This window comes from Lasiodiplodia theobromae, assembly GCF_012971845.1.
Source record: "Lasiodiplodia theobromae strain AM2As chromosome Unknown scaffold_6, whole genome shotgun sequence".
Classification (NCBI taxonomy): domain Eukaryota; kingdom Fungi; phylum Ascomycota; class Dothideomycetes; order Botryosphaeriales; family Botryosphaeriaceae; genus Lasiodiplodia; species Lasiodiplodia theobromae.
The window spans coordinates 628,420-651,454 of NW_023336552.1; the positions used below are offsets into that span (position 1 = coordinate 628,420).

General features: G+C 56.5%; 9 protein-coding genes across 9 annotated transcripts; 5 read left to right on the plus strand and 4 right to left on the minus strand.

Annotated features, from left to right (window-relative positions):
- LTHEOB_2455 (DSB repair complex subunit Ku70) lies at positions 1-2,105 on the plus strand (the record flags this gene model as incomplete). The annotated part of the gene is made up of 4 exons (XM_035511269.1): positions 1-75; positions 128-739; positions 789-1,946; positions 1,998-2,105. The coding sequence occupies 4 exons, from the start codon at positions 1-3 to the stop codon at positions 2,103-2,105; spliced, it is 1,953 nt and encodes a 650-aa protein (XP_035364164.1).
- A 1,224-nt stretch (positions 2,106-3,329) lies between these two features.
- LTHEOB_2456 (uncharacterized protein) lies at positions 3,330-5,709 on the minus strand (the record flags this gene model as incomplete). The annotated part of the gene is made up of 6 exons (XM_035511270.1): positions 3,330-3,458; positions 3,621-3,755; positions 4,061-4,091; positions 4,349-4,439; positions 4,785-4,953; positions 5,503-5,709. The coding sequence occupies 6 exons, from the start codon at positions 5,707-5,709 to the stop codon at positions 3,330-3,332; spliced, it is 762 nt and encodes a 253-aa protein (XP_035364165.1).
- Positions 5,710-5,967: 258 nt separating this feature from the next.
- LTHEOB_2457 (N-ethylammeline chlorohydrolase) lies at positions 5,968-6,344 on the minus strand (the record flags this gene model as incomplete). Its single annotated transcript, XM_035511271.1, has 2 exons — positions 5,968-6,081; positions 6,183-6,344. 2 exons carry the CDS (start codon positions 6,342-6,344, stop codon positions 5,968-5,970), a joined length of 276 nt encoding a protein of 91 aa, XP_035364166.1.
- A 1,189-nt stretch (positions 6,345-7,533) lies between these two features.
- LTHEOB_2458 (uncharacterized protein) lies at positions 7,534-9,186 on the plus strand (the record flags this gene model as incomplete). The annotated part of the gene is made up of 4 exons (XM_035511272.1): positions 7,534-7,639; positions 8,391-8,722; positions 8,800-8,950; positions 9,083-9,186. The coding sequence occupies 4 exons, from the start codon at positions 7,534-7,536 to the stop codon at positions 9,184-9,186; spliced, it is 693 nt and encodes a 230-aa protein (XP_035364167.1).
- Positions 9,187-10,751: 1,565 nt separating this feature from the next.
- LTHEOB_2459 (Rna binding protein) lies at positions 10,752-14,464 on the minus strand (the record flags this gene model as incomplete). Its single annotated transcript, XM_035511273.1, has 3 exons — positions 10,752-10,757; positions 10,813-14,152; positions 14,211-14,464. The coding sequence occupies 3 exons, from the start codon at positions 14,462-14,464 to the stop codon at positions 10,752-10,754; spliced, it is 3,600 nt and encodes a 1,199-aa protein (XP_035364168.1).
- A 1,476-nt stretch (positions 14,465-15,940) lies between these two features.
- LTHEOB_2460 (Signal transducer) lies at positions 15,941-18,040 on the plus strand (the record flags this gene model as incomplete). The annotated part of the gene is made up of 2 exons (XM_035511275.1): positions 15,941-17,059; positions 17,324-18,040. The coding sequence occupies 2 exons, from the start codon at positions 15,941-15,943 to the stop codon at positions 18,038-18,040; spliced, it is 1,836 nt and encodes a 611-aa protein (XP_035364169.1).
- Positions 18,041-18,441: 401 nt separating this feature from the next.
- On the minus strand, positions 18,442-20,116 carry LTHEOB_2461 (Carboxylesterase; the record flags this gene model as incomplete). The annotated part of the gene is made up of 3 exons (XM_035511276.1): positions 18,442-18,696; positions 18,761-20,040; positions 20,104-20,116. 3 exons carry the CDS (start codon positions 20,114-20,116, stop codon positions 18,442-18,444), a joined length of 1,548 nt encoding a protein of 515 aa, XP_035364170.1.
- A 720-nt stretch (positions 20,117-20,836) lies between these two features.
- Positions 20,837-21,661, plus strand: LTHEOB_2462 (Alpha-galactosidase precursor; the record flags this gene model as incomplete). The annotated part of the gene is made up of 3 exons (XM_035511277.1): positions 20,837-20,926; positions 21,222-21,486; positions 21,537-21,661. 3 exons carry the CDS (start codon positions 20,837-20,839, stop codon positions 21,659-21,661), a joined length of 480 nt encoding a protein of 159 aa, XP_035364171.1.
- A 65-nt stretch (positions 21,662-21,726) lies between these two features.
- LTHEOB_2463 (Alpha-galactosidase precursor) lies at positions 21,727-22,922 on the plus strand (the record flags this gene model as incomplete). The annotated part of the gene is made up of 2 exons (XM_035511278.1): positions 21,727-21,950; positions 22,007-22,922. The coding sequence occupies 2 exons, from the start codon at positions 21,727-21,729 to the stop codon at positions 22,920-22,922; spliced, it is 1,140 nt and encodes a 379-aa protein (XP_035364172.1).
- Between the last annotated feature and the right edge of the window lie 113 nt (positions 22,923-23,035).

Sequence of the window (23,035 nt, forward strand, 5' to 3'; positions counted from 1 at the left end):
ATGGCCAACCCGGCAGAGCGCTACAATCGCGAGGAAGAGGCAGAGGACGATGAAGAAGAGGCGCTCGATGAGACCGTGCGTTCCACTGATTTCCACAGCATCGAATGCGCGCTGACAGCCAGTGAAGGGCTACAAGACCGTCAAAGACGCGGTGCTCTTCGCCATCGACGTGAGCCACTCGATGCTGAAGAGGCCGCCGCCCTCAGACTCGAAGAAAGCCGACCGCGATTCGCCCACATCTGCCGCCCTCAAATGCGCCTACCAGCTCATGCAGCAGCGCATCATCTCGCACCCCAATGACATGATGGGCGTCTTGCTTTTCGGCACTGAGCAGTCAAAGTTTCAGGACGGAACGCCAGGCGCGCGCGGAGCACTGCAATATCCACACTGTTATCTCCTGACCGATCTGGATGTCCCCGCCGCTGGCGATGTGAAACGCTTGCGCGGCCTCGTCGAGGACGAGGAAGAGGCCAAGAAGCTGCTTGTGCCGTCCGAGGAGCCCGTATCCATGGCCAACGTGCTGTTCTGCGCGAACCAGATCTTCACTACCAAGGCGCCCAACTTCACGTCAAGACGACTGTTCCTGGTCACGGATAACGACAATCCGCATGCCAATGACAAGAGCCTCAGACAAGCTGCAGCTGTGCGCGCAAAGGACTTGTACGACCTAGGAGTTCTAATCGAGCTCTTTCCTATCGCGCATCCCGACCATGGCTTCGACCGCGCGAAATTCTTCGATGTAGGCAATTCCAATTGGTTCAGAGTGTGCCAATCCTGACGCGTTGTAGGACATTGTCTACCGCCCTTCTCTTACCGACCCCGAAGCCCCCGCACCAATCACTGAAGTCGCTCAGACCGCTGAACGGGGCGACGGAATCAGCCTCCTTCAATCGCTCATCTCGAACATCAATTCCAAAGCTGCTCCACGTCGCGCCCTGTTTTCATTGCCCTTCGAGATTGGCCCGGGATTGAAGATTGGCATCAAGGGATACATTCTGATCAAGCGCCAGGAGAAGGTCCGAAGCTGCTATGTCTGGATGAATGGAGAAAAGCCTCAGATTGCTATCGGTTCCTCGACCAAGATTGCTGAAGACACAGCTCGGGAGGTGCAAAAGACGGAAATAAGAAAGGCATACAAATTCGGTGGGGAGACCGTCTCCTTCTCCGAGGACGAGACCAAGGCTATCCGCTACTTTGGCGACCCTGTCGTCCGCATCATTGGCTTCAAACCTCTATCAATGCTTCCCGAGTGGGCCAATATGCGCTGCCCGATGTTCATTTACCCCACCGAGGCTGATTTCATCGGCTCCACACGCGTCTTCTCGGCATTGCAGCAGAACTTGCTGAAGAAAGAGAAGATGGCGATTGCTTGGTTTGTACCACGTCGGAATGCAGTTCCTACCCTCGCGGCTATTATTCCCGGCAAGGAGAGGCTCGGTGAACGCAACGAACAGATCAGACCGCCCGGATTGTGGGTTATCCCACTGCCCTATGTAGACGACATTCGTCAGAACCCAGAAACACCACTAGTCCGGGCCTCTGACAATCTGACGGACGTCATGCGCGACATTGTCCAGAACCTGACTCTTCCCAAGGGCGAGTATGACCCCAGCAGATATCCGAACCCAGCGCTCCAATGGTTCTACCGAATCCTTCAAGCCATAGCTTTGGAAGATGAGCTCCCGGAAAAGCCTGATGATAAGACCGTCCCGAAGTACCGGCAGATCGACAAGCGGGTCGGCGACAAAGTCGTCGAGTGGGGTCAGACCTTGGAAGAGGAATTCCGTAACTGGGCCCAATCGTCTCGAAAGCGCCAGCCGGAAGAAGACTCGAAGCCAACTGTTAAGAAGCAAAAAACGAGCACCGGAGCTGTACCGGCGAAGACTTCGGATGCGATTGATGATGGCGAGATGAAGTCACGGTATGAGAAGGGAACGATCGCGAAGGTACGTATTCTCGATGGATGAACGTTGAACGACACGCTAATAAACTGGCAGCTTACGGTGTCTGTCTTGAAAGACTGGGCGCATAGTAAACACATTTCTGTCGCAGGAAAGAAGGCTGATATCGTGGAGAAAATCGAGGAATACTTTGAGAAGAAGTAAGGACGCAATTGATTGACCACGACGGCGAGCACAACGACATCGTGCAGGAACGGAGAGAGTTCCACAAAGGCACGACTTCAAATGTGATTGAAAAGTGCACAATTAACAGGCATCATAAGCTATGCAGAAATAGCTGATACAGCTCGCGATGCTGAAGCTCGAAATTCTCTCATCAGTACCGCACAGGTCGAAGACGAATTTAAGCACTATAGGCGTAAAGGTTACCTGCGTCAAATTATTTGCTGTTCCGGGCGACCCAGTGTAGGAAGTCAGGCTTGATGGCGATGAATATCAGGGAGCTTTGATTTTAGTTATGTCAGAGTCGGGACTCAACCGCGGTCATGACTAAACGCAGGTAATTTAGCTGTACTACGTATCCATACGCGTCGCCTGGAAAGCCGCTTTGAGAAACTCTAGACGCTCTCTGTATCAGGATCTGGTAAATATTCCGGGGCGCCAGACTAAGACGAAACAAAATAATACAAGATAACATCCAATCACGCAATAAAAGAACGCTGCTGGCTCCCGCCGCCCTGATCGCTGACACCGCCCCGCTCTGGTTTTGAAGGCATAGACGTGGGCACCCACATATGAGAAATTGGTTTTGTATTTTTTCCCTCTTCCAACGTTCCTGCGTAAACGTGGCTCAGTGGCGTTGGTGAATCTGAATGTTCTGTTTTCCTAGCCCATCGGCGTTTTTGAGAAGATGAGCTCGTAGGTAGCTAACGAAAGCCACTGCTGTACTGATGTACTCTTCGGAATAGTCCCAACCGCGGTCGTAAGGTTGCCCCAAGTCATCGTAAGAAATTCGCAAACGCTTGACCTTTCGAAGTTCGAGAAGTACCCCGAGCCACTTCCGCGGATCGCTGTGTTGGTTATTTGTCAGATGCCTCTTCCAGATCGCTCGGCGGACGTCTGGACATTTCGCAGACTCAACCTTTCGAAACTCGAGAAGCATGCTTCACCCGCCGCCTTTAGCTTCTCGGCGCCCTCCATCACTGCCAAACCAAAAACTAGAAAACATCTGGGGGGCGCCTCGCCCCCGCCGTCACTTCTGCGTTCTACATAAAAAAAACGTATGCACCCCTAGGCGCTAAGCACACAACAAGCACTAGGTCCCCGCTCCCTGCGGCGTCACGGACACACAACTGCCGCCCGGTGGACAGATAGAAGACGAAATGAGGGATGATTGCACGAAGAAGACAGTCTGGATTTCTCAGCTATTTACAGGCCCTTGTCCACCTCCATGTCATCCTCCGAAGGGGGGAGGGGAACCTTGGCGGCGTCGGCGGCGGGCTCGGCGGGCTTCTCGCCCTTCTTGTTCTTCTTGCCCTTCTTGCCCTCCTTGGCGGGCTTGGCGGCCCTTGTTCTTGGCCTTCTCGGCCTCCTTCTCCTCCTTGGTCTTTTTCTAAATAGACAGTCAGTCATCATTGACATCCAGTTTGGGAAAGATCAAATCGAGCGAAAATGGGACGTTTTGGGGTGGGGTATGACTTGAATGATCATGTGACTTACCCCGGGGGGGGGGGGAGCGAGCTCCTCATCGTCTTGGTGGCCCAAAGGCCGCTTCTTGTTCGGCGGCTTGTCGCCGCCGCCGCCGGCACCGGCGGCCTGCAGAGCCTGCTGCACGGTCTGCAGGATGAGCGCATTCTACAAGATTATTAGCGTTCCATATTACCACATTTGGATTTCCCAAAAGCAGCGAATAAATCGCAACACGACAAGACAAGATGTATGAATAGTGACATGGGATTGTGGAAGGTATGTGGGAAGGAAATAAAAGGGTTGTAAAAAGAAAACAAAAGGTTTGTAAAAAGGAGACAAGATGAACGTGGTTCTCGTAAGGGTCTTGGGAGCCACAATTACAAGATTGTACCGATGTGACATCTTTCGGGGAGGGGGGTATTGTGTGTTTTGCCATCAGAGAAAAGGAAGTAAAGTCAGAGATGACTTACGGAGCCATAAACGACGACGGTGCCGTCACGCCTGGTCTCTACTTTGGGCACTATATATATGTTAGCTACTATTACTTTCCTAATTGGGTAATCGCTCGATGGGGATCAACGGAGGTAGTGTGCAGGTGAATGACACGACAAGCCACGGTCAAAAAGCAGAAATCGACAAGGTCAAATCAAAGAAGCAGGATGCGAGTGAAGAATGTGAAGAGGCATGGTAGGGGTCATGGTGTGCTCAGTGAAGCTCGCAGGAATTTGAACAGCTGGGTAATGGGTTTGAAAACTTACTTGTGGCGGTGGGCGGTGGTGGAGGCGGCGGTGCTGCTGTTGCTGTTGTTGCGGCTGCTGTTGCTGTTGCTGCTGCGGCGGCGGAGGAGGACTGCGTGAAGAAGAGGAAAAGGAGAAAAGGATGGAAACGTACCTCTCTTATACTATCGCCCGGCCACCGGCTGGCAGCTACCATCCTTAGGGCGTATCGGCCAAGTCCGAGTGCATCGAGGGAGGTAGTAGCTGACCGCTGCTCCAAAGCAGCGGCGCGGCTGTGCTGGAGCAGCGGCCTCCCACCCTTCATCGAGGATGGCAGTTGCCAACTGCACCACCCGCCTGATATCTATGAGCTGCTACAGTCGGATGAGGACAGATGCTGAGGGACGCGGCCAGAGCCAGGGCACCTGGATGCGTGAGGGACCAGCAATACCCTTGGGACAGTAGACAAAGGACCAACCTACGTTTAGAACCTCCTGTCCCTCGTCACGGTGCGGCTGGAGCTCGCCCCAGGTTGGCGTTGAGCCGCTGTCACCATTGCTGTTGCCGTCGTGGTAATGAGGGAAGCTGGGTTCAACACCAAGAAGCAACGATTCTGCAGCACAGGTGGCGTATGAGGGGCCTGGCGCCTGGCAGGTGCAGCACAGGCGTCATGGTGCAGGCGGTCGTCGCATAGATCGCACTCGGTGGTTCGGGACGTGTCCAGGGATAGAAGCCGCACGGGACGTCCGCCTGCTCCCACCTTCAGGCCAGGTACGCCTTCCGCGTAGTAGCAGCAGTACCAGAGGCAGCCGCGCTCAACCTCTCGGAGAAGGAAGTAGACTACATGGTGACATACTGCTTGAGCCGCATCGCCAAGAAAAACGGGATCTTGTGGGACCTAGCCAGACTACAAACACACCAAACTACTTCTGCGGATGGCCGTGTTCATCATTTGGCGGGTACCAATTTCAGGACGTGCAGCGGGTTTCTGGACATGCGCCACAGATGTAAGAACAAGCTGTTCAAATGCAGGTAGGTCGACGTTCAGGGTTCTGGAGGGCGGCTTCTTTCAGTCAGGCTCCTCGCAAACCGTCACTGGGCTCTTTTTCTCCAGCTGGACCTTCGAGATGGCAACATCTTTTCAAGATCTTGTCGTCGTCCAAGAAATTGTCCCCTTCGAGAAATCTTCCCATCACCTCGAGCTTCTCCAACTCGCTCTCAGCGTCATGTAGCTGCTCCTTTTCCTCGCCACGCTTTTGTTCAATGTTGGCGATATGGGCCTTCTGCCTTTCAACCTTTTGGTTCGCATCTCTAAGAGCTTGTTGCAGGTCGTTGCACTTCGAGCGTAACTCTTGGATTCCGCAATGCTGTTCTGCTGTAGGTTTGAAGCCATCTCCTTGCATTGTAGCGCCGCTGCCTTGTCCGCCTCTAACTTCCTCTCTCTTCGAATGTAGTCTTGAATCCCTTCCTGGTAATCTTTCTTCGGGGTTTTAATCTCGTAATCGCGAAGCGTCCCAGCTGCGCCTCTGCGATGGCAGCTTCCTTTTTCTAAACGTCTCCTTTCAAGCCAATCACCAGCTCAAGATGGTCGATACGAGCCAACGTGGTTTGATGATCGTGTTCTGCCTCAATCTTGTTGACCTCAGCTTTGTGCTTAGCTTTTAGCTGCCGACACCGGCCTTCAGCGTCTGCGGGGCGTTGTGAGGGACTTCATTCCAGGGCTCATCGAGAAGGGCAGCCTCGTGGTCGGTGTTGGTGGTGCCTGTAGGTGCCTCCTGGTGTGGGGGTACTTTGCCGGTGTATGGTCGCGGGGTGAGTTCCTGACATGCTAGGCATCTTCGTGAAGCCGCGCCGGTTCTCGATCTTGACGTGGGACTTGACCTCGTGCGAGAGGGCCGTGCTGATCAGCTCCGACATGCGCATCGTAGACGTGCTCAGTCTGCAGCGGATTGTAATCTCGCGATTGTGCAGAACCGAGGCCGAACCCGATGATGACCCAGGTCAGGTACATCGCGGTAATTTTGGACGCGGTTGTCATGATGAACAGCCCGGATTCGAGGATGTCGATGAGGTACTCCACCCGGACATAATGGGCTCTCCCCATGATCTCGCTTCTGTCTCGCCCACCATCGACCACAAGTTGGCATCGCGATCTTGACCATGTTCATGGCGAGGATCGATGCCTTTGTTTGTGCCAGCCAGCATGCGTACGATCCGACCTGGAAGGACATGACCATGACGTCGACCAACAGAAAGTCCGATTCATAGCATACACACCCACTTCGTATATACCTGAGACCGTCGGACCTCTGGCAGACATCCTGCAGAGCAGGCCTGTGCGTGCAGCCATCCATCGGAGCAGCCAACGACGATGTTTCCACGCCACCACCGTTGGAAACGCATTCGGAGGTGTGGATTTCGCGGAGGATGAACACAAGCGATGCGGACGCCAATTGCTCGGTATGGTTGCAGATGTGCAGTCGTGCGAGTCCTAGTACTGATGGATGTGTTTGAGGGATGGAGGGTTGGTGTAGGAATAGGCAGGTGTCAACATGCGCTAGCCCTGTCGGGGAGGAGCTGCGTTGACGGGACCTTCGGCACGAGCTAATGCGACCGACCCCAGCTGCAAGCCGAAACATGCGCCTTCGGCCCCAGCCTAATGGCATGCCACCCCGTCAAGCATGCGGGCATCACCTGCTGCACACTGGAGCACATCTCGATCGACGAGCCACTACACGACTCCTTGCGATCTGTCGTGTCGGAGCCACCGCTCTCACGCCGCAGCAACCACGACCTCCCGCATGCCGACGCGAAATACCTCAGGCATCGTACCTGAAGATATGCTGGAAGTTGAGCTGAGGCCATAACAAAGATTATCCCCAAGGTTTGCGCACATTTGCTGACGGCTACTCGCATCCGGATTAGAGCAGTTCTGCTACCACCGGCCCGCCATATAGGTAAGAAACTCTTACTTTAACACATGACACCATCGCAAAACCTTTTATCTGCAACTCACTCTCCAGTACGGTTGACCTCACCATGTTTATCGGTTTCTCAGCATACATGGCGAATCCAATCACAAGATCGAGTCCCGCAGCCAAGGCGCCGGCCAAGCCACCTGTTAAGCAAGCTGTTTTAAAGCCTGCTGCTAGAATGCCAGCCCACTACGGGTGAAACTCATCGTCCTCGACCTCGCGACAACCTCAACGAGAACTCCGAGTGTCAACATGGCCACGCCTTCCGCGGACGAGGGCGCGGTCACCGGGGTGCTTAGCGACAAAGTCGCTAACGTCATCGATGACACCGGCCACGGTGATCCACGCACGCCTACGCGTGCGTTCCCGCAAGATCTCACCCATTTTCCTTTCCTTGAGCTCCCGGCAGAAACCAGGCTTATCATCCATAAACACCTACTGGTGTTCCTGGATAACCATGGCAATAGCTTAAGGATTGGGCTCTACGGCCGAGTTAGTGTTTTTTTTTCTTTTTTGTTGTTTACGAACAGCTGCACTGACCCGTACAAGAGTAGGTCCACCCTGTACCCCTTGCCCGTAACCTCGTCCACGAAGGCAAGCAACTCCGAGAGGGGGATGATACCCCGACCGTGGACTTCAGCTGGTGCAAAGGCACAATCATATCGCCAATCTCAATGCCATTCGAGTCTACGGAGACGATTAGGTTCATCAGCTCATTCTACGCATCTATTTTACCTCGCCTCGCTGTGTTAACGCATCCGCTCGCGCATTTTGTAGTAGGCTCTTGGGTGATTATTTCCTTCCTTACCACATCTGTATTATACGCTTTGCTGACTCGTAAGATAGCGCCGAAATCTATTCTACGCTTGTCTTACATCCATTGCCTTTAGTGCGGCTTTACGAAGATTCTTAGCATGCTAGGAACTCACCCCGCAACCATGTCCACCGACAAAGGACCTCAGAAACAGGAGGCACCTATAGACACGACTAACACCAACCAAGAGGCTGCCTTCTTGACAAGCTTTAGAACGAAGTCCCGCATAATGACCCGCAGGCGATAAAAGACGACGTCCTTGCGATCATCCGGCAGCTGAAAGCTGAACACAAAGCCGAGGTCAACAAGATTGAGGCAGAAAACGATCATCAAATCACGTTGGCTCGTATCGACAATCTTCAGGTTGTCGTGGACTTGATGGACGATATTCAGAAAAAGGAGAAGGAACACCAGGAAGCAATCCTGGGCTATGTTCAAAAAGAGAAGAAGCTGGAGACGGAAAAGGAAATGGCACTGCGTGACAATCAAATTGCGTCAGGCCTACAGCACAACAGCCTTGAGGAATCCAAGACGCTCGCGAAAGGGGCCAAAGAATTACGCTTGAAGTGCAGCAACCTGCAACACAGCAAGTTCCCGGCATTCCGCTTGCTTTCGAGATGCGGATTTGTGAGTGGCTTTCGTCAGCAGTCATCGGCTGGATCTGGCTAGGAATTGACTAACACCCCTTCGGGAAGCATGTCTAGTGCTGGTGGAGGACATTCCACATCAATCAACTCTCAGCCGAAGATGGTGGTCCAACTATGGGCCGTCTGACTTTGAGAAACCCCAACTTTTTCGGTCGCGATTCGGTCGACGCCATCCGCACTCCGAAGGAACAGTCCGATGCAACCGCTGGTAATGTATGCCGCGCAGATGGTTCGATGTCTACTCTGGATTCTCACATTCTGCAAGGGCCGCGCTCACTCTCATGTCCACCCCAAGCAACTCGCCACATCGTGCCTCCGCCAATGCCACATCAATGGACAGCATCGCCGCCATCACCCTCGGACCACACGCCGCTGCAGTACTTTGTTCCAAACTGCACCAGCCTCATGTACACAAAAGAATGGGCATTTGCTGTTGTCAAATAGACCCACCTAATTATAGTACAAAAAAAGATATTTGTCGTTGCAGGAGCCGCCACCTCCATTGCATTTGAGCGGAACAGTGATACTTCTGTCGCTATCGATACGATCATCTCGGTCTCTACACTTGTGTCATGGCAAAGTTTTTCCCCGTTACCGACAAAAATAGTACTTGACCAACCACAGCTGATTTAGAAATTTGATGCCAACCTGTCCGGGGGCACTTCAAGGGACTATACAGTCCGACCGGGTTATCTCGATCAACAGGATCAGATGTCAATCTACCACACCACGAGAAGACCAACACAGAGTCAAGCACCTCCCCATCCACCAGCACAACCCAAGGGAACAAATGAACGATGGGTGTACTCCTTTAAACTCGCAGCTCAGGATACAGAGCTGCATATGGGCAAGTGTGAAGAAGAGTGAGCAGACGGGCTTCGTATTAGTAGATAGGAGATAGCGTCTTATAGATTGTATCAATCTTACTGTAAAATCAAACCGAACACAAGCAAGTGAACTGCGTGAAGTAAACAACAGCAAGGTCTACGAAAGACCACTCGATGGCTGAAAACAATCATGATGGCGATATTTCAACATCATCAACACGTAAAGAGTGCATTGGCGGCAGATTCAGTAGCAACGGCCGTGTCAAAAGCTAAGAAGCAGATCCAACTCAATTTTTTTTCTCGCTCATCTTTTCTTTCCGACCGTAAAGGATGCGTACATGGATAGAAGAGCAGCCAAAAGACTCCAAGCCCGAACTTCGTGAGAAAGCAGCACACATGATGAGCAGCTTCCCGAAAGCAACGTATACAGAGTGCCTCATGTGCAACGAAATATAGAAGAGCCATTTCGAAATCAAAAACATTGCCTTTTTGTGAGATTTTCTTGGGTGTGAGCAAAGCCAGAAGGTGATGTGTGATCTACATGCCCATTTCTCTCCTCCTTGATGTTCATGAAAGGAAAAGAGAAAAGATCAAAGAACAAAAAGCTTGCCACCACGCAAATGGATGGTGATCTAGGATTGTGCAGTTGTATGAAGCAGATTTGAAGAGAGGGGGAATTTCTGAAAGGAGTAAGGCAGTACATCGAGACGGCGCTCGGACCAGGCACTCCAAAGTCGAGTCATAGTCCACAATCATGTCCCATCTTTCCTGCATCACTCGTAACTTCATCCCCCACCGTATTCCGAATTCATCCGGCCCCGGTCATGAAGTGAAGTTTGATACATGAAGGAGAAAAGAGCAGAAATAAAACAATAGGAAAAAAAGTGGGAAGGAAATATATCCAACTCCACAGCACCGAATGAACACCGTAGCTCCGCATTCCTCCGACAGTCGTAAACGAGCGACGAATTCCGTAGAAGAGCCCCGTAGTCAAGGCCCAAGTAGAGTGTGCATATTGAGAGAACATCCAGTGCATCCCAACAGCTTTTGATTCGGCGTCAGCTCTCAAAAGAAGGGCGATCGTCGTAAGACCGTGATTCCGCGCATGTCCGTAACGCGGCACGCGTTCTACTGATACAGGGATTGGGCCCAGTTAACCCACACTGGTGAGGCAGGCGGAACTCATCTCTAGACTTTTGTTAAAATCAATCGAATCCTCCGGCGGAAAGGTTTATGCACTTACCCTGTTCCTGCGACCGCCTGCTGCGGCTTGTTGCTGCTGTACCCCTTGCTGACCCATCGGGGGAACGCCGTAGCCCATTGGTGGGTAACCGAAAGGAGCCTGCGGCGCAACCACGGGTGATCCCTGGAAACCCATCATTGGAGCGGGACCCGGCTGGCCGAAGCCAGGTGCCATACCAAGCCCTGGCGCACCGCCGAGAGGGCTGCTGCGGAACGCATCTGCAGGGCTACCGGTGGCTGCCGGGAAACCATTCATGCCAGGCAATCCACCCATACCGTTCATAGGCGGGTAGCCGAAAGCAGCCGGACCGCCACGCGATTGCTGCTGAGCAGCAGCTAGCATCGCTTGCTGGTACTGTGCAGCAAGGGCGAGATTAGGGTTGGCACCGTAGCCCCCGAGGCCATTAGGAAGGAAGGCCGGTTGGTCGAAGCCTTGGCTGTCCATGCTAGCGGTGCGCTGAAGGCTTAGGGTAGGGTCGAACTGTGGCTGCGGCATCCCGGGTGGGAAGAAGGGCCGGTTCATCTGACTATCGGGAGTGCCAGCTGATTGCTGGTGCATGCCGCCATTGGACAAGTTGGCCTGCTTGGAGCCAGGGCGCGAAGCAGGCGACATGTCCCGCACGTGGTTGTCGCGCGCATTGGGACCGCCGCTGCGCGTAGAGAGACCGACTTCGTCCATCAAACGCTTGTAGCCCTGGGCAGGTTGGGCTTTGATGCGGATCAGGACGTTGCGAACATTCTGCACGACCTCGGGGCGGATCTTCTCGTCGAAGAACGGAGTAGTCAGAACCTTGAAGATGAGCGTAGCACCGCAGGACTGATCGCGCAGGATAGCTTCCAAGGTTTCGTCATTTTGAGAGAAGAATAGTGCCTTCAGGATAGTGTCGCGGGCCTCGGGCTCATTCCGCTGGTTGATAATCTTGAGGACCGTGAGATAGGCAAGCTTGTGCGAGGAAAGGGCTATCAGGTGAGGCACAAGACGTGGCGCAAGAACAGTGCGGCGGCGAGGGAAAGTGCAGGTGTCCAAAAACCAGGTCAGGAGAAGAGCTCCGTTGGCGTTTGTGGCGAGGTGAACGCTGTGCAGCGCAATCGCAGCGGCGACCATTCTCTGCTGGTCTTTGGTAGCGAAGTGACTTTCCAGGCAAGCCCTCATGGCCCTGGCGCCGAACCTGCCCTGAGCGAGATCCCAGAGGCGGGCCAGCATGACCTCGAAAATGAAGTTGTTGAGGGGGCACTGGTAGCGCAAGCAGCCCTGCATGACATAGTTGCCGAATTGATCAAGGAACAGGGCCATCGAGTACGGGCGAAGGCTGTCAACAACCATCTTCATGAGCACAGGCGTCCTGGCTACATCGATGATCTTCTGTGCGGCCCAGGTGCCATTTTTGTGGATGCCAATTTCAGAGAGGTGGGGGGCGATTTCGTTGAGCATGGCTTCCTTGACACTCTCAGAGCAGTATTCAAACAGCTTCTGCACCACGGTGTTACCAAGGTAGTCCGAGGACAATTCCGCAACTTCGGGAAGCATGGCCATGGCGACATCCTCAATCTCCGATTGAGTGCAAGAGTTGTTGTCGATCCTCTTGCGTATCTCACGGAGCCTCGGAGCATCGTGCACCCTGTTGTGCGATGGCTCCGGAATCGACGGAATTTCAGGCTCGTAATGGTCGTTTTCAAACGCGTACTTAACGTTCGCTGCGATGTTCATTGCTTCTTCGTCGGTCGCACCTAGATCCTTCACAATCTGGATGATTTCGCCTTGCATTTCCCGGAGATTGGGAATGGCCGGAGGGGCGGAGGTGGTGTCAACACGCACGTCCTTGGCCTGGCGGCCAGCAGCATTACCAGCTGCCTGGGACGATCCATCTCCCTGGGTCTTCGAGTTCGGGTCAGGGCTCGGCGATGGGTACAGTCCGTTGTGGCCCGGAGTACCAGAAGCACTAGGGACCTTAGCGTAACCGATGCGGACTGGGCCGGCGCCCGGAAAAATTTCTTTGCCGTTCAACTGCTGTTTGGCACGAACAGCGCTCTCCAAGTTTTCAAAGTTAACAAACCCGCAGTTCTTATGAGTTAGTACCCTGGTGGAATGAATTGGGCCGAAGACGTTGAAGATAACGTTCAAAGAAGAGACGGTGGTGGAGGAGGGAATGTTGCCAAGCCATAGGGCTCTGGTGGGACCCTCGAGAGCGCCTTCCTCACCCGTTGAATCGGGCATCGGCTTGCCATTAAGATTCAAGCTCTGAACTGCTTCGGTCAGACCGCTGTACTCGGCTTCCTCGCTCAGCTGGAGGTCAGCGGCGCTGATGCTGCTGTCCAGCCTGGAAGCGGTGGGAAGATAGTTGCGGAGGAGACGAGTGGACGGAGACTCGAGAACACCTGCAGTCCGGGCTCTCGGACGGCTCGCGCTGGCGAAGTTGGCGAAAGCCTGCACTTCTAGATTGTGCTGGCGAACGGCTTCGTGAATGTTGGCATAGGCGGCAGCGCTGGCCTCAGGCGTGGGCGTCAGAGTTCCGCTGTATTGACCGTACTGGCCCATGTGCTCCATCTCCTCCTCTTCCTCGTCAGCGTATTTCTCCTTCGCATTGACAGAGTATGATCTGAAGCGGTTCGCGGCGTTCTGCTTGTTCATGGCGGCAAGATTGGCAATCATGTTCGGCTGAAGCGCGTTCCTTTGGTTTTCTAGCATGATCTCAATGTCGGAAGGAGCCAACGTCGCACGTGACTGCTGCGGCGTATCGACGAGCCCGAGGTAATCCAGGGTCTTGACGTCGTTGTCGGCGAGCGACTGGCTCGAAAAGTGGGACTGCGCAGGAGACGAGGGGCCCTCGGAGGAGCGGATGCTGGCGAGCGTGTTACCACGCTCGCGGCCGCTCGCCCAGTTCGACGAGAAAACCGACGAACCAAAGGGATTGGAATTGGAGAGGTAGCCTGGGCGCTGGGGCATCGAGCCGGCCCTCATGCGCGAAAGCATGGCGGACGACTTTGTGGTGGAGCCGCCCGAGCCAAATCCTCCCAGATCAGTCGGAGTGTGTGAGCCTGGCTTGAAGGGGCTAGTAGATGGAGTCGGCCGGGAAGTCTGCGGGAGAAGAGATGCCTGAGGCTTGAGGCTGTTGAGGACGCCTGCGGTCGAAAACCTGGAGGGCAGAGTTCCAGCCCTAGTCCTCCGGGTCGACGCGGTCTGCTGTGCAGCCTGCTCCATGCCGGTGGCGGCGTTGAAGTCGGGGAAGCTCTCGCCGTTTGGCGACTCGGGGATCGTCTCTCGCAGAGGCGTCGAGTTGCCGCTGGTGGGAGGACCCCAAACTTGAGGGTTGAGACCCTCTTGCGCCTGGATTTCTCTGGCCCTAGTGATGGATTTCGGTCAGACGGTGACGCGCCAAAATGGCGTGGGGATGCACATACCTCTTTGAAAAGAGCCTGCCGCCGTAGTCGTGCGACGGGGAGCCAGCACCCATGCGAGCGGTTGCGGTCGCGTTGCCAATCGCAGCCATGCTGCTCCCATTACCCAGCGGATACCTCACATTGTTGGCCGCAGTGGGCGGCTCGATGGGCGAAGTGGCGGCGGTCGAGGAACCGGAGCGCGGCTGGTTCGGGGTGAGCTGGGGGAGGTAGTTGAGGTTGATGTGATGCTCGGGCCTCGAGGTCGGAGGAGCCATTATGAATTAAAGCGAATCCTGTATGGCCCTTGAGATTTTTCAAAGCTTCGAAAGGACGAAAAGCGGGCGCGCTCAATTACCAAAACCAGGGCTGAGGCGAAAACGTGCTTGGTGCCGGCCAAAGGAATGTAGCGGCGACTGGAGTCACCGTGGTGGACCGAGTCGAAGGATTGGCGCTCGACGTTTGCTGTCTCGCGGCCACTGTACAAATCGCGCCCTGAGCTCGCAGGCCGGCTGACGTAGGGAGCAGCGGTGTCGGGCAGAAGACGGCGAGTGCGGAGCGCGGCGCGGACGAGATGCAGCGGAGCCGAGGAGTCGCGCGCGTCGAGGACTGTCGCAGACGGGGGCAATTAGGGCGGCAGGGTCTCGGTGCCAACGTCAAGGGGAAGCTCTTGTGGCCACAGTGACGGGCTCTGGAGGCCCAGGTGACAGGGTAGGGGTCTTTCCGGGCGACGGGCCGCCAGAATGCACAGCGGCGCGGTCAAGGAGCGACGGGCGGTGATGCAGCGAGCGCGAGCGCGGCAGAGGGGCCTGTGTGCGAGCGGACAGGACTGCGTACGGCGGCGGTTGGACGAAGGCGCGGATTATACACAGACGCAGCCGGTGCAATAGACAGGCCGGGCTCGGGCCTGGAGAAGGGAGGTACGAATTACGACAGGGCTGATTAAAATGACGGCCGCAACGCTCGGGACGGGACGAAGGGAGAGGGAGAAGGTGGTGGTGTGGTGGAGGGTGCGAGGTTGGTTGTAGTTTCGGCGGAACAAATGGAGGCGAAGTGCCCTGTGCCTGACGAAGATGCGCCCCGACTAGACAGAGCAGAAACAGAGCACAGGACAGCGGGCGCAAGGGTGCACGCGTGGGCTGCCAGAGGCGTCGTGGCTTCAGCGCGAGAGACAGAAGCCAGCCCACTGGCCGCCGCGGGGCGCAATCCCATTTCTGAAACGAACTATCTACATAGGTACGTGGTATGGCGCGTCCAGAGCGGTGCGGGCGCCCCTCGTTATGCTGCATCCTTCGACGCTCGAGTGCCCGCCAGCCTGTTTCCCCTGCATGCAGTGCCCGCGCCCGCGAGCAGCAGCACACACGCGATCTCCAGCGCTCAAGGGCCTGGAGAAGCGCGGGCGGCCGCTTCTCCAACTGAACGGGCCAGCACCCGGCCGTGCTGCCGGCGATCTGAGCGAGCAATGGCCCCAGGGCAGCCGCTGTTGATTTGGCCTCTGTGAAGCCAATCATTGTTTCAAGTTCCACGCCGCTAGCACCGCCAGGGCCTGTTTCGCCTTCGCGCTCAACAACGACTCAGTCCGCTCCAGTCCGCCCAAATTGAAGGCTGCCGCGAGCCGAGGCCTGCCCCTCCCCGCGCTCCTGCAAAGCTCCGTCGCATGACGCGCATGGTGCCATTTGTTTAGCCGCCGCCGCGACCGTTTCCTGCCAGGCGCGCCCGGCATAACTTTCGACGTCACCCACCACCTCCAGCCCATGTCTCAGGACGAGATGGAGCGCGCGTCGCCCGGAGCCGCCAATGGCAGCGGCAGCAGCTCCTCCGATGCCGAGCCCGCCATGGTGGTCACCCGCTCCCGTCGCTCCAATGCCGGCAACTGGATGCGGAAGCTGCTCGACCAAGAGGAGCGCCCAGACGAGCACCAGGACGCACAGGACTTCTACAACAACGAGCACTGGGCCGAGGATGCCGACGACGACGAGTTCGGCGGCGCCGACGCCGTCGCGCCCGAAGACGTCGCCCTGGAGTCGTCTGGCGACGAGGACGAGGACGAAGGCGAGCAGGACGACGATGACGCCGGCGAGAAGGTCCTACGCAAAGAGGAGCGCCAGCAGAAGCTGCTGCAGAAGCGCAAACGAAAAGACCCCTTCGCGCAAGCCGCTTTGCGCCAGAAGAAGGCGAAGACGACGACCCCAACCGAATCGATGCCTCCACCTCCACGCCCGAAGAAGAAATCCGAGCGCGTCTCCTGGTTGCCCGAGGCCACCGAGGGGCCTGTTCGATCCTCGTCGCGACGCCTCACGGTTCAGAACAAGCAGGTTCTCACACAAGGGCTGGAGGAGAAGGAACGCCATCGCCTGCATGTCCTCGAGGTGATGAAGAGAGCGGAGCGGCGAAAGGAGAAGGATCAACCCAAGCCCATGACACAACAGGAACGGCTAGTCGAGGCGGCACGGGTCGAGAAGCGTAACAGTAAGACGCTAAGCCGGTGGGAGGAGTCAGAGAGACTGAAGGCCGAGGAAAACAAGGCTCGCCTGGAGGCTCTGAAAAACCGGAAGCTGGATGGACCTTTCGTCCGCTACTACAGCGGCCCGTCGCTATGGGTCAACGACAAGCTAAAGCACGTGGGGAAGGACAGCTGCAAGATCGAGGAGCTTGATGATGAGCCGCCCCTGGCAAACGACACCGAAACGAGCATCGTAGATGCCCAGCCCAGCGCCTCGGCCGAACAGGGTGGACAACAGGCAAGCGGTGCATCACAAATGCAGTCTGCTGTGGATGTCAAACCTGAAGTGTCTGCAACTAACGCCGAACAAGTCGAGCGAGCCGAGAAGCCTGCTGGCAGCTTGGAACAAACTCAAAGCTTGCCAAGCGAGGTTGGTCAAACCTCGCAACCGCAGCCGAGCGAGCCCCAGGCTTCCGGGTTAGATGGCTCCCAAACAGAGCCGGCAGAAACGCAACAAATTCGGTCGCAGCAAGATTCATTGCAACCTGCACCAGCCCAACCAACAGCGACCCAGGCTTCTCAGCCCCACCTTTCTCAAACACAACCGTCTGAAACCCAGCCAGCCAATCCCACGGCGGCATCAGCGGAGATGGCACCTGGGCAAGGCCACAGCATTATGTTTGCTCCGCCACAGTCAGCTGGAGGTTTCCTCGACGGCATCTTTGACTGGGCATCTATGGACGCCCATCAGACGAATGGTGCTCCCGCCCAGCGCCCGCCCTCTGCGCAATCTCAATTGCCTCTGGCGGCCACAGGTCCTGTGTCAGCCCAAGAATCATCGAAGCCTATCAATGCGGATGGCCATGCAGAAACGTCGCAGCAGGTGCAATCAGCCGTTCCTGTCCCGCCACCACCACCACGGGTCGTTCTGCGGGCAGTCCGCAATCTCATAACGCTCCAAAATTTCGACTCCCTTCGCCCGCGAGACAAAGATGCGCTTTCTCGCGCTCTTTTCAAGTGGCCGGCCGGCATGCCCATCGCTCTTCCCACACGTCCTCCCCCTGGCCGTGGTGCTCGGAACGCTCATCTGCCTCACCGCGAGCTTTGCTGCATCACAGCTCAGCCTGCGCGCTACCGCGATCCTCTCACTGGACTGCCGTATGCGGATGCATTCGCATTTAGAAGCATCCGCAGGTTCGTTAGTGGGCTTGGAGGAGGGATGGGCACGGCGAGATGGAGCAATCTCTTAGGGTGTTTTGTTGGCCCACGAAGTGAGGGGAGATTCGCTGTGGCGAAAGGCGTACCCGAGAGGTTTACAGGCAAGAAGAAAGAAGTGGAGCCGGAGAAGACGGCTGAGGCGGTGCAAGAAGAGCAGCCGAATGGCCAAGATGTCAAGATGGAGGGAACGTAGCGCACAACTCCAAGAATTGTATGGTAAGGACGAGAAATTGTCGGAAAAGTATGTTCAGATGGGTATTGCAGCCGATGGCTAGCGTGAAGCTGTTTTTCACTTATGTCATGGGCAGCTGAAGGAACTAACTGGACGTAAATGTGGAATTCACATTTACGTCCGAACAATAGCTTCTACTGCCCATGTACATTACTCTTCGTAACAAAGGTACTGACGCAGACTTAGCGCTGTTCTTCACGCTCGCCTTCGGCTGCAGTACCCCTCTATACGCTCCCGCATGCATTAATGGCCCATTTCATGATACCCGAAGTTAGATCTTTTCTCGAACGGCCTTTGTGCCAAATCTATTCTTTTGCAACTATTAGGAATTTATTCTATCTCGTACACCGAGTGTATCTCGTTTATAGTGGTATGTCCTGGGCATTCTCTCTCCAGAAGGCACACCGAGTCTTCAGTCTGTCAATGTCCGTCTTTTCAAAAGTTTCGGTTTTCACCACCCATTCCTTCCCCTCGTCGAGCTCGGGAACAGCGGCTTGTGAATCGTCAGTCAGCTTATGAGCATTGGGATCACCTGTCTGGAAGAAGCTGGCCATTGCACCCGCCAATCCGTTGTAGGTGACGGGCTGCGACTTCTGGACCGCGTTCACTTGATTCCACTGTATACCGAGAAGGGAAGATATCAGTAAGCGAAAAATGGCAGAAGAAGGGAAAATCACTCACGAATTGCGTATCACTCCCGTGCTTGGCGGGGCTGATGGTGTACTCGCTCAAATACCCCTTCTTCTCCCCAGCAGCAGCCTCAGCGAGCCACAGGCCCGGGCAGGCCAGGACGGAATCCCTAAACACCATGCCGGCCCTGACGGTCGTCGTATTCCACGCCGCCTCTTCCGCATCGCCCTGGGCCGGGTACAGGCGCTTCGCCTCTGCGATCTGGGCGTCCGAGAAGCGCGGCAGGTAGCCCCTGAGCCAGAAGTCGAAGCCGGCCTCGGAGTTGTTGAAGCCGTTGGAGCCGCTCGGCTGGCCCAGGCCGCCCGGGACGAAGTTCTCGCCCTCGTGCGTGTTGAACGTCGACCACGCCACCGCGTCGGCGTTCAATGAGTCAACGGCGGACAGCGGGGTGCGGAGGAAGTCGCCGTCGATGACGGGGCCCCAGTTGAAGGAAGAGGTGGTGTAGGTGTTGAGGGCGCTGATGGCCAGGCTGGCGTCCCTGATGGCCTGCGCGTCGGCGGCCTTCAGGCACGCCAGCGGGTCGGCCTGGTCCGCGCACCCCACGCGCTCGACGAGCTCGGCGTAGAGGGCCTCGGCCTCGGGGGCGTCGTAGGCGTACGTCTTGGGCCAGAAGGGCGAGCCGGGCAGGGCGCGGGAAAACAGCTTCTCGTCGCTGTCATGGGCGGCGATGGCCTGGGCGATGACGGAGCCGCCGCCGGCCGACTGGCCCTGGATGGTCACGGCGGTCGGGTCGCCGCCAAAGGCCGCGATGTTGGCTTGCACCCAGCGCAGGGCGGCGCGCTGGTCGAGCAGGCCGGCGTTGAGGTCGGCCGTGGGCGAGTCCTTGACGGCGCGGCCGGGGAGGAAGCCGAAGGCGTTGGTGCGGTAGTTCGGGTAGACGACGACGAAGTCGTTGGCCGAGGTGGCGTTGAGCACCGGGTACATGGGTGGCGGGATCGAAAAGCTGGCCGAGCCCTGGATGAAGCCGCCGCCGTAGAAGACGACGAGAACCGGGCGGAGCGGCGAGTCGGCGGTCCAGGGCCGCGAGTACAGGCCCAGGTAGAGGCAGTCTTCTGAGCCGTTGACGGTCCGCTGCGGGCACATGTCGAAGGACTGGTCGGTGTTGTACGTGCCATTGGTTATTGTTGGAGGCGGTTGCGGTGCTCGGAAGCGGTTCTCGCCCGCGGTCGAGGCGCCGAAGGGGATTTTGCGGAAGTAGGAGATGTTGTACTGGGCATTGTAGCGGCCTTGGAAGGTGCCGTAGTCGAGCTCGACAACCGGGTCATCTTGAGCTGCTACGGAGACTCCGAACAGGGAGCAGAGAAGGGGTAGAAGGAGGACGATGCTCCTCTTACCGAAGCCGGCCATGATGTGCGAACAGCGGAAACTCTGCCCAGCTCCATTGCGAAAACGGCACTTATGTGGGATTAACAATTATACAGGTTTCAATTGCCCACGACATGAGCATGCGGGGTAAATTAATGTCGTCGGTTTTTCCGCCTATGGCGAACCCTCCGCAATCCTTCGGTTCGGCCATGAATAACAACGAAGGCGAGCAGTTGCACGGTCTGATATTGCCAAGCCTCTCGGGCCAGATATGTTTTGCATCAAAACAGGGCATGACTGGACCCAGAGCAGTTAAAGGCTGTTGGGATCATGAGTCGGTAATATTTCGTGACGACGGATGGTGCGGCCTTGGCCCTTTGGAAGCGAGCTGAAGATGTCAAGTCGGTGAACAAGGTCGGTTCATGATTAGTCCGACTGGTTGTCTTCGGCACGTGGCCTGGCTTGGTTGTGGCGTACCACCCTCGTACTTAAAGTGCAGGTCCCCTCGGTCAAGAAATAGACTTGTTTCATTTTCTATTTTCTCTCACAGAATACGCACAGCCTCGCGCGTTGGCCAGGGGGACATGTCACGAACCCAGGCATCCGGATAGCTCCTGGCGATATCGGCGACGAAGCTCTTGAAAATAGTGGAAGTCATGATGATTTCAGGTCACTTGGCTCCGCCGGAGACACAGGGTGGCACTACCTCCACAGATGGAAGGTGCCGGCGTACTCGGCTTGCCTCCCCGCAATCTCCCCCGCATGGCCGAAGCTCAGCCCCACCGCTCCGCTCCAACGGCGACGAGTTCCGGTGGGAGTTTTGAGGCATCACGCCGGAGTGGCCTGGTCGGGGTAAAAGTGGGCGACAAATGCTCTAATGACGTTCCCCTGGGATATAAGGCCATATAAAGTGACAATTGGCGTGTGAGAGCGATGGCAAAGTAGAAGTTACAAGACCGGCAGCGCAATGGTTGCGAAACAAGCAGTGCTCGCGGGCCTCATTGCCCTGTGCCGACATGCGGCAGCCGTGGTTCGGACCTCTACCCCCCAGCTAGGCTGGAATAGCTATAATTACTATAGCTGTTTCCCCAACGAGACCGTGCGTTTTCTCTGCCATTGACCGACATCTCGTCTGACCTCTCCGCAGATAATCAAGGAAAACGCCCAAGGCCTCGTGGATCTTGGCCTCGCCGAAAAGGGCTATGACATCGTCACTACCGACTGCGGATGGCCCTCGACAAATAGAACCGCCGATGGCAGGATCACTTGGAATTCTACTCTGTTCCCTTCAGGCTTCCCAGCCTTGGGCGAGTACATCCACGACCTGGGTCTGCAATTCGGCCTGTATTCAGGAGCCGGCCGCTGGCAATGCAATACTGATCCCGAGCACATCTTCCTGGTGGCGTCTTTGGGTAAGCCCCCACGGCGAGGCATCAAAAAATCGGGATCTAACAGGATTCAGGCTACGAGACCGAGGACGCACAGTCCTTCGCCGAATGGGGCGGCGATGCGTTGAAGTACGACAACTGCTGGGCCAATGAGACCGAAGATACGCACCCCTTGCTCAATTCCATCTCTCCAAGCTAACCTCCCCATCACGCTTTGTAGTCTACGAGCCTAGCGAATCCGATCCGTCTACCCGTTTTGCCAAGATGTCGCAAGCACTCGACGCGGTAGACAGGCCCATTCTCTATCAGATCTGTCAATGGGGCGTGGGCACCGACCTCGGTGTCTGGGCACCCAAATGGGGCAACTCGTGGCGCATCTCCAACGACATCTACAACAGCTGGTCGTCCATCTGGCGCATCACGAACCAAGTCGTCCCATTTTGGAAGCACACCGGTGTTGGCAAGTACGCCGACATGGATATGCTGGTGTGCGTATTATTCCATCAACCCCAAAAGCCCGACATCCGCTCACTCAAATCCGCAGCATCGGCCTCAACGTCCTCAGCCTTGAAGAAGAGCGCTTCCACTTCACCATGTGGGCCATCAACAAATCGCCCCTGACCATCGGCGCGCCCATGTCCGCCACGCTCACGCCGCAGGCATCCCTGGACATCCTCGGCAACGAAGAGGCCCTCGCCATCAACCAGGACGCGCTGGGCGAGCAGGCGCGCCTGGTGCGGCGCTACACGGAAGAAGAGTACGACATCTGGGCCGGCAACCTGACCGACGACCGCCTCGTCGTCGCCGTCGCCAACTGGCGCAACGCCAGCCAGACCGTCGCCCTCAACCTCAGCAGCCCCGCTCTCGGCATCGCCGCTGCCGGCGCCGTGCGTGACGTCTGGGGCGCCCGGGATCTCGGTGCCGCAGATGGCAGTGAAGAGCTAACGCTAGAACTCGCCGGCCACGAGGCGAAGCTGCTCGTCCTGTCCGACATCACGCGCACCAACACCGAGCTCGTCGAAGCGCAGTACTATCCCGTCACCGACGCCGTGGTCGAGGGCGGCACCGCGACGATCACACAGTGCGGCAGCGGCGCCGACGAGTGTCTCCCCGTCGGCTCCAAGGCGGTGAACTTGTACCCCGGCGCGACCGTCACCTTCTCGAACGTGTCGTCAGGGGCGCTGCTCGCCATCGACTACATCAACTACGACGTCGCTCTGCAGTCGGCCTGGTCCACCGGCTCCAACACGCGCAACTTGACCCTCAGCGTCAACGGTGGCGGCCCCAAGCGCTGGGCCTTGCCTATCAGCGGCGGCGATTGGTTCGAGACGGGCAGGTTGGAGGTCGAGGTCGAGGGTCTCGATCAGGGGGATGGGAATGTTGTGGTCGTGGGCGCGCCCGGCCCGGATCCGGCACCGGATCTGGTTGGGTTGGCTGTGTTGGAGGAGAGGAGTGCTTGATGGGATCATGAGGTGGAGACATTGACCACAGCCAGTCATTAAACAACTTAGTAGACAGAAAATGATAATTTGACGCCAGTCATAACGAAGTCGGGCCCGCTCCAAACCAAGAA